The sequence below is a fragment of the Danio aesculapii genome, chromosome 15 (assembly GCF_903798145.1).
Source record: "Danio aesculapii chromosome 15, fDanAes4.1, whole genome shotgun sequence".
Taxonomy (NCBI): domain Eukaryota; kingdom Metazoa; phylum Chordata; class Actinopteri; order Cypriniformes; family Danionidae; genus Danio; species Danio aesculapii.
In genome coordinates this window covers 41,530,151-41,540,150 of record NC_079449.1, presented here as the reverse complement: position 1 = coordinate 41,540,150, position 10,000 = coordinate 41,530,151, and the positions used below count along the sequence as shown (strand labels likewise).

Here is a 10,000-nt window from a genome sequence, read left to right as displayed (position 1 = left end):
ATAATTTGTTTAAAACTTTCTAAATAGTTTTGTGTAACTTCCGCTAACTGTCATATGCACTGCTGTAACTCCATGGAGCTGTCTGAGGTACTATTTCTTATAAATGGATGCACTTTATTGGCCTTCTTTTGGAGTGTTGAAGAGAAACAGCTACACACTGTCATTGTAGGGTCTTGAAAGAGCCAGGGCATTTTTTTAAATAACTCTGATTTTATTTGACTGAAAGAAGCAAAAGCTAAGATGCCTTGAGTAAATCATGGGATAATTTCCATTTTTGAGTGAACGAACCCTTTAAAGGGGACAAATTATTTTTACATGATGCAAAATAAGTCGCTGATGTCTCTAGAATGTCTATGTGAAGTTTCAGCTCAAAATACCTCACAAATAATTTTTAATAACTTTTTGAAACTGCCCTGTTTAGGTTTTAATCTAAATTGTGTGATTTTGGTGACTGGTGCTTTAAATTCAAATGAGATTGTGCTCTTTTTAAAAGAGGGCGAAGCTACAAACACCATTGCATCAGCATAAAAACGAATTCAAACAGGACTTAAGTTATATGTGTGAAAAACTGAATATATCAAAAGAAGTGTCTCAGAAGAAGGCAGTCTATGTAGATTCAAGTGTTATTTTGTGCATCCTAAAAAAATACATCACATTCATAATGCCTCTTATACCCCGTTTACACTAATATGATGAAAACAATCCACATCCACACTGGCGTTTCACCAAGCGTTTCTGAGCAGCTCTCTGTCCACACTACACTGCTGAAAACGTACACACTCTGTGCGCTGCAGTGTATACTCGCGTCTGATCTCCAGGCAGTCAGCGCGTGCTTTGAGCACAAAACCCCAGGTGAGAGCTGTGCACATCGGACGGTTCATCAAGAATCTTCCGCTGGATCTAATCTCACTATGTTTGTTAAACGTGATATTTAATTAATCTTGTTGTCTATATCCAACAACATATTCCCCGACTTTGGTCTTTTGAATCTATTACTTGTTCTCAGGTAACGTGTTTTGGCTGAGCGCAAATATAAGTTAATATATTAATTAACGTAACAACGTACACTGATTCTGCAAGTTTGACTGATTGCTTGCCTTTATGTCCTGTATTGTATAAAATTACTGTACATTATAATTTTTAATAGCCATGATTGATTATTTAAACTGATATTCAGCAAAATAGAGGCTATGTTTTGTATTTTCACTGAAAATGAAAGGAGGTATTTATGTTATAGGCACCGTTTTGTTATAAATATAAATACAGTGAAGATGACGGTCATATAAATATGTAGCTACATGATGTCTTAACATTTTTAATGTCTGTTAAGTTAATATCAAAATGAAAATAGGCAGTTCCTTATTCACCTTATTCTCCACGTACAAGCAGGTGCAGCCGTTTGAATCTTTTTGGCTCGAGACTTCCGGTCTCATTCACTTCCATTCATTTTTAGACGTTAAAAACGGATCGTTTTGCTGCTTGATGAAAAACTGATTTTGAATTATTATAATATTCTATTTTGTCTGTATTGTCATGCAAACACTTGTTTGTAGAGCAAGTAGTTTGACCGTTTTCTGCCGTTTATTATTCCTAGTCATTTCTCCTATAGGCAACTGAATCAGAGGTTCTAAAACAATCGCAAAAACAAGTGCACTTCCACATTTAAGAATAAGGTCAATATCATGTTATCATTTTATTGTTAAGATAGTCAAACAACATAGCCAGAATGATACGAATGATGTTATAAAGTACACTATTTCCTTTGAAGATTTGCCCGATGAGTCCTTGGGAGTCTGTTTTCCAAATCAAACTTGCGAAGTCTGAACTTACAAGGAAAGGATGCAAGACTGAACTTCATGTAGGCTACTTAATATTGAGGGAAAAGCCCCAATCAGACTGTCTGCAGTCACGCCTCTGTTTTCGGATGTCTCCATTTTCCCCCATCCACACTGACACGGAGCAGCAACGTTTTAAAACGAAAATGGCATCTTCAGCGTTTTAAAAACACGGCACTCGAAAACTCCGGCGTGGACGGAAGGCGTAACCGTAGCAAAACGTATGCATTTTAAAACGAAAACGTATTAGTGTAAACAGGGCTTTAGTCACTGAAATTATCTTCAGCAGGTGTGGTGAGAAAAAATTCTAATGGCGGATGGCTGCCTCCCACTCAGGGCTGTTAATGTTAATGAAGGAGAGATCGTCACTAACTGGTGGGACAATCCCCCTCTGATGACATGTACAAAGGGAGAATGTCAATCAAAGTTTATGTAGATAGAAAATTGTTTATTTTTACCATTAGAGGCTGGATATATTCACACAACTGCGCTTAAACTTGCATAAGAGGTCACATATAAAATCCTGGAAGACAATGGCTGGAGTAAATCTATGAGAAAACGTGTATCCTTTATGGTTTTTACTCAGAGGCTTTCATTCAGAAGAACACTCATCTGCCAAACCAGGATCACCAAAACACAGTATGTACCTCACAGAGAGGTCTGGTGAGAAGCAGGGCTTCATTTCTCACTCCTCCACTGTCTAACAGGGCCATGCACAGGTTCTTTAACCAGTCCTTGTGTCCGTCAGGTTGCATCAACCAGAGGTCAGAACTCGTCAGCCGATCTCTTGACTCTGGAGTCACATTCATAGCCATTATGGGTTCCTGTTTTAAAAAAAAAGCAGATATGTATTGTAAGGAACAGGCTTTTTTTATGAGTTAAAGCCTGTTGAAACCAATAATAAACATTAAAATGAAGACATCTGAGGGGTATTGCACAAAAGCTCAATGAAGAAAGCCAAGATAACAGAAAAAGTGTGGCTTGATCTAGTTTAATCAGCTCCTCCTGGCTTAGTCCGTTGCATGTTTGCTGATCCAGGATGAAACCGAGCCGCCATGTCAAGCCTGATGTAGATAGCCAGGATAAATGCACATTCGTGGCATTATTCAACAGACCATGAGATCGATCACAGAATCAATGATGCAAATATGGATAAAACTCATTGTGAGCCAATAAGGTAACGAGCTGAAAAACAGCCCTCTTGCCCACCAATCTGGTAACTCCGACTGGTCTGGGAACTCTTTTTAGTGTCATGCAGAGATTTAATGGAAACATATTATTGGAAATATAATTATATATTTATTTAATTGGAAATACATGTATATATATATATATATATATATATATATATATATATATATATATATATATATATATATATATATATATATATATATATATATATATATATATATATATATATACGTATATACATATATATATACGTATATACATATATATATACGTATATATATATATATATATATATATATATATATATATATATATATATATATATATATATATATATACGTATATATATATATATATGTATATACGTATATATATATATATATATATATATATATATATATATATATATATATATATATATATATATATATATATATACGTATATACATATATATATACGTATATACATATATATATACGTATATACATATATATATATATATATATATATATATATATATATATATATATATATATATATATATATATATATATATATATATATATATATATACGTATATATATATATATACGTATATATATATATATATATATACGTATATATATTTATATTTTGTTTATTTTATATATATATTTTGTTTATTTTAAATATCTTTTTTGGGGGCACGTGATTAAGCAGAACGAAAAGAAACGTGTCTTACGATACTGTTTTTCTCTCGTGCTTGAACCACAGATCTGACAGATTATAAGAGCTTTAACACACACCTTTCAAAGTTGTGTGTCACAAAAACACATATATACATATACGTTTCTTTTCGTTCTGCTTAATCACGTGCCCCCAAAAAAGATATTTAAAATAAACAAAACAATATGATGTCTTTTGACTGCTTTCAAAAATAACTACATTACACAATACTTGTACTTTTCTTTCAGTACTTGAGTAGTAAATTTTGAAATAAACTACTTGCAATACAAAAGTACAAAAAATGTTGAATACTTTAGTACTTCCACTTAAGTATGGTGCTTAAAGAGCACTTCAACTTCTACTCAGGTCACTTTTTTGATAGAGCACTTGTACTTTTACTTAAGTCTGGGTCTCTAGTACTTTATACATCTCTGGTAGTAACTATAACTAGTAACGTGCCCAACACTGCTGTTCAGTGATTTACCAATGGGAAGCCAACCATTTACTTTTCAAAATGCTTTAGAAATGACACAACAAAGCCTTTCTTTTACTGAAATCATGTGTCCTTGCAAATTTGACAAGCACTCAGAACCACTGATTCAAAGACTAAATGTTTGTAAAGGTTTCTAAGCTTCATGAAGCAGTGCTTTGAAAACAGCCATCACTAAAAACATATATTCACTCAATTTTAATTGATGTTTGACTCAAACATTCAGATAAAAGGCTAAACAGTTCATTTTACGTGTCCAAATGATGTTACATATTAAAGGTTTTTTATATATTTGGGGGGGAAATTTTACAAGTCCCCTACATTTTAATGATGAGTTTAAAGATGAGTAAAGCCATTATGAAATCCATTAAGACAATCTCTGGGTCTGGCGGGAGCTCTATTAGCTTAGCTTAGCATAGACCACTAAATCAGATTAGACCATTAGCATCTCGCGCAAAAACGTCCAAAGACTTACAATAATATTTCAATTTGAAGCTTGACTCTGCTGTAGATACATTGTGTACTAAGATCAAGCAAAAATGAAAAGGTGCTATTTTCTAGGAATTATACTCTCTTTCTGGTATAATAATCAAGGAACATTGCTGCAGCAGGCGCAATTATACATTAGAGGTTATATAGACGTTAGAAAGCTGAGGGATATTTTCAGCCTCTATGTAATATTATAATAGTAAGAACATTTTGTTAATTTTTTAGTACTAAGTACACCGAATACTATGTAATTACAGGGATAGAAAGGGCGTCCTGAAAAACATAAAACCCAAAAGCAGTCAATAATAAAGTAACAGTAATTTAGATGTGTATTTGTGAATGGTTTACCCGGATCTTGGAAGAGCGGAAGGGGTTTAGGTATGCCAGCAAAGGGTCCCTTTTACTTTTATGCATTTCCCCGAATTCAATCCCAGACTGAGTGGCCAAGATATCCTTTAGACACAAGCCAGCAGTCTGACGCACTGCAATACTGAAATAAAAATGGGTTAAAAGAGAATTGAGCTGTAATTGGTGCAGTGACATTGAAAATAAATGCACTATATTTTTTATTTAGTTTTGTTGTAGTTCATCTTAAATCGGTATGCAAGTAGAGCATCTGCAAATAAAGCTGTAATGAAGTGCCTGTGATTTGTGAGCGCATTGTCCATGGAGTTCAGGATAATGAAGATCCACTGATGTGGGACATCATGGAACAGTTTGGCTGCTCTAGCATACAGCTGGTCTTTCCCATGGTGCAAAGCAATGGATGATAAGTCAAGTGGTCCAAGTTCTCCCAGACACCGACCAGCAGCCTCTGAGGAGAAAACAATAAAAACATTTAGCAAATTAAAATAACCAGGGCTTGACATTAAAGGGGTGGTCCACTACGATATCATATTTGAAACTTTAGTTGATTTGTAATGTAGCTGTGTTAACGTAAACAACATCTCTGAATGTAAGATGCTCAAAGTTCAATGCAAAGTGAGACATTGGCTTTTACTGAGATAGCTTAGCAAAGCCTACAGCGAACGAAGTTTGGGGACTACAAAAAAATACATCCGGGCTAGTGAGATCACAAGGGCTTCCAGTCACGTGCATTCACACCCTGCGCAGTGAAGGGGCGTGGCCAGAAGCTCTGTTATGTTATAGCAGAGAAAGATAAAATGCCGTCCAAACGCTGCTATTTCCACAGAGCTTGTTCTGTTTCTGTATTTGGGCTTCCAAAGGACATGACACAAAGACAGAAGTGCTTAATTTTATTATAATTATGTTCCAGAGAATTATAAAGAAAGATATAGCTAGCATTTGACAAAGGACACCTTCCAGAATCTCTCTCAGTTTAGTGCTGAATTCGGTTTAAACTCCTGCAACCGACGAAGCTGTGGATTGTGAGCCACAACCTGTAAGTGTTTTTATTTGTTAAAATTGATCAACTACATGCACAATTTGTAGCATTAACGGTATGTTGTAGCGAGGACGTAAACAACAAGAAATGCTGTTTGGCACTGCTAATAATTTAGCTACTAATTCATATTTTTTCGACTGCTGTAAACAGCCACAATCTTCAGCAGCACGTGCAGTGTCTCTTTATGCAGCCGCTTTCAGTGTCTCTCTATGCAGCCGCTTTCAGTGTATTCTTACATCTTAAATAACAAACTCGCAAAAGATATGTGAACTAGGGTTGGGCGATGTCGACCAATTTGGCATCATACGATGTCTAATGTGAAACATCGCGATGGACGATGGCAACGTCGTCATAGGTGGAGGTGAATTTATTATTTGTAGCCTACCGTTTCAACTACCTGACCCGCAAACGAGGTCTCAGTTAGTATTTTTCGCGAGTGGGTTTGCGACGGGCGCAGGGCGGAGGATCGGCGATGCCGACTCAGCATCATGTTGTCTATCGGCCATAGGCGATGGACGATGGCATCGTATATCGGCCCAACCCTAATGTGAACGTTTCATTCAGGCAGCTAATGCAGCTAACAGCTGGTCTGACTCACTGATTATCCAGCACGAAAGCACGTCCATGTAGGGGCGTGACGTAGAGCCACTCCGCAAATCACAGCACATTATGTTAGCTGACTAATCAGAGCCTCTTGAGGGCGGGCCTTTCAGAGGAACTAGGAAATATGACAGCTGTTTTCATGTTAGCAGAGTAGGTGTATATAATCAAAGTAAGATATATGAAAAAAATATCATGATTTTTTACAAGTGAAGCATGAACACACATTGCTTTGCATTTTATAAACACAAACAAGCCTTAAAAAAATACACTGTGCACCACCTCTTTAACACCCGCCAAATGCGGGTAGATTTCAACTGTGGCAAGTTAGACAGTCACTCACAATAGCCACTTTGGCTGGTTGAAAATATCTCTTAAATGTTTTTTTTTTTTTTAAATCAGCGTTCGGCAATAAGGATGGCCCAATATGCGTGAAAATGCGACCTTAGAATCAAGAAACAGCACGACTAACAAAAATAAATGTAGTCACGCAAGCAAAAGAAAGCAAGTGAATGACTAATGAGAGGATAATCACTCGTCGGTGACTGTTTAAAAAGCGTGCACACTCCTTTCCTTGCGTGAAGCAAATGTGCCTGGAAACGCAAGTGGGGTAATTGGTTCTCTTTGAAATAGAGATTTTTAAATGTCTTTCTGTAAGCAGCAGCAGCGGTTGCTTTTGCTTTATTCATTCTTTAAACAGATTATTAATAGGCCTAACGTTAACCATGTGCGCGTGATCATCATTTCGTTATCACACACGGTATGCTTTTCACCTGCTTTCTTTTGCTTACAGTTATTTTTGTTAATATGGTTTAATTAATTGCAGCACGGTGACGCAGTGGGTAGTGCTCTCGCCTCACAGCAAGAAGGCCGCTGGTTCAAGCCTCAGCTGGGGCAGCTGGCATTTCTGTGTGGAGTTTGCATGTTCTCCCTGTGTTGGCGTGGGTTTCCTCTGGGTGCTCCGGTTTCCCCCACAAGTCTAAAGACATGCACTATAGGTGAATTGGGTCAGCTAATTGTCTGTAGTGTATGAGTGTTTATGGAAGTGTGTGAGTGTTTCCAAGTGATGGGTTGTGGCTGGAAGGGCATCCGCTGCGTAAAACATATGCTGGATAAGTTGGCGGTTCATTCCACTGTGGCGACCCCAGATTAATAAAGGGAATAAGCCGAAAAGAAAATGAATGAATTTTTTATTATCATTATCATTTTTTAGAATAACATTGCTTTAACAGGAGATTACCTCCCCATTTATGTGTAGTTAACTGGTGATCTGAGATTACTGTGCAGTTTGGATGCATGACAATAATTCTTTTTTAAATGTCAATTGTTTTTTGTCTTCTAAAGAAAAGTTTTGTTGAATAAAAAGCACATGTATACAGCTATATTTTGCTTGTTTTTAGGTCAGAGATAAATTTCAGAAATCCTTAATTTTGAGCTCTGAAAAGTCATGGGAAATAAAAACTAATTGCAATGCGACACTATGAAACCATAACCCATTAGCTCGTGCACAGTGAGTAAACTCATACACGACACACAAAAGTGAACTGAATGAGGAGGCGTGTGGACATAACTCAAAATCTAAATCAAGTCATTCTAGCATGTCAAAGTCAAATTTATGCATATAGAATATATTTTCCCAGCAACAAAATTGTGGCTAGTGAAAATGGCGAGTGGCTACTAATGTGAGAACACTAGCCACAGTGACTGGTGATCAAAAAAGTTGATGTCAAGCCCTGAAAGTAACACATACACCTCTTATTTATTTTAGTTAAATAAATAATTAGGCAAGTCATTGTATAACAATGGTTTGTTCTGTAGACATTAATAACATTGACCTTAAAATGTTTTTTAATGATGCTTTTATTCTAGCCAAAATAAAACTAAATCAGGGTTTCTGCAGGTTTCACCAAGTTAAATTTAAGACTTAAAGACATTTTTAAGAACATTAAAATTTTAGACGTAAACAGGGCTAAATGCAAAGGATTTTTTCCAATATTCCAGTTAGAAAAGATTTTCACAAGCCCTTTCAAGAAATAATTTTATACATTTAATAATACAATAATAGTAATTTCGTTTGATTGTTTTTTTTTTTAATTTTAAATATATAAGCCTTATCAAGAACAGAACAAAACTTAGCTGTCGATTACTTCAGTCTACATTAATAATAATTTAATAATAAAAAAGATAAGTCAGGTCAGTATCCTCAGCAGTAAATAAAAGGAGAACTATTTAACACACGTTATTAAAGTAATTAAATGCTATTTTTGGATAAAAACTTTAAAGTTTTATTCTGAAGGATTCTTAGGGGTTGTATTGGTGTTGATAGCCAGATCGGTTAGCTATAAATGTACGAAGCAAAACGAAGACTAAAAAAAAAAAGATTTAGGACCTACAACACAATATTTCAGTAATTTTAAGACTTTTTAAAGCCTAAAATTTAGCTTTTGAGATTTAAGACATTTTAAGACCCTGTGGATAACCTGAAAAATATGATCGGAAATACTGTGGAAAAGTCCTTGCTCTGTTAAACATCATTTGGGAAAATTTTTGAAAATTAATAAATAAACAAATAAAAAACAGGTACTGGAATGCTAAACATTTTGACTTCAACTGTATATAATTTAAAGAGTTATAATTTTTGCAATTGGTCTATATACACCAGAATCAAAACTATTTGTATTGAAAGACTGGTGGTATTGTGATATGTGTGCCCATCATAATTCATGCTTAAAAAAACAGAAGAAAGAAAAAGGAAAGAAGAAGTTTAACCCCTTCAGTAAATATGCTGTCAAAAAAAATCTCATCAAGGCATTTTAGGGGTTCTTAACTTTTTACTTACTCATGATGTCTCCTCCACCAGGATGGTTCGCTGCGATTTTACAGAGCTGAAGAAGGTTGAGAACCAGATTTACCAGAATGCAGCTGTCAAGATCGGCTAAACAAACACAAACAGCAGATATTAAGATGAAGCATTATAACACTGCTAATAGTGTATAACAATGCCATGATTCTGACCATGACATTCCTTCAAAAGTTGTCCTATCTGCTGTTTATGGGTGTGAAGCTGCCTCTTCAAATCTTTCAATCCCTCCAAACGGGCCAAGGGCAAAGAATCGCAAGATGCAACAGACAGGAAGTGCTCAATTTCCTGCAAAAGATGGAAAAAGGGAGAAGTAGGCACATAAAATAAAGAGTATAAAAATGTTGAAAGCATAAATGATCAATGTCAAACACAATATATCAATTGTGCCACGATGATCACCAGCCAACTTTGAATTTCT

At 35.4% G+C, this 10,000-nt stretch overlaps 1 protein-coding gene across 1 annotated transcript in view; it reads right to left on the bottom strand.

The window, feature by feature from the left end:
- The window catches only part of atm (ATM serine/threonine kinase), a 155,958-nt gene that overhangs the window by 57,529 nt on the left and 88,429 nt on the right, over positions 1–10,000 (bottom strand). The window contains exons 31-35 of the mRNA XM_056474506.1: positions 9,735–9,867; positions 9,559–9,654; positions 5,357–5,528; positions 5,063–5,204; positions 2,483–2,659 (exon numbers count right to left, since the gene is read on the bottom strand). Coding sequence (XP_056330481.1) covers positions 2,483–2,659; positions 5,063–5,204; positions 5,357–5,528; positions 9,559–9,654; positions 9,735–9,867 — 720 coding nt within the window. The remainder of the gene's footprint in view (positions 1–2,482; positions 2,660–5,062; positions 5,205–5,356; positions 5,529–9,558; positions 9,655–9,734; positions 9,868–10,000) is intronic.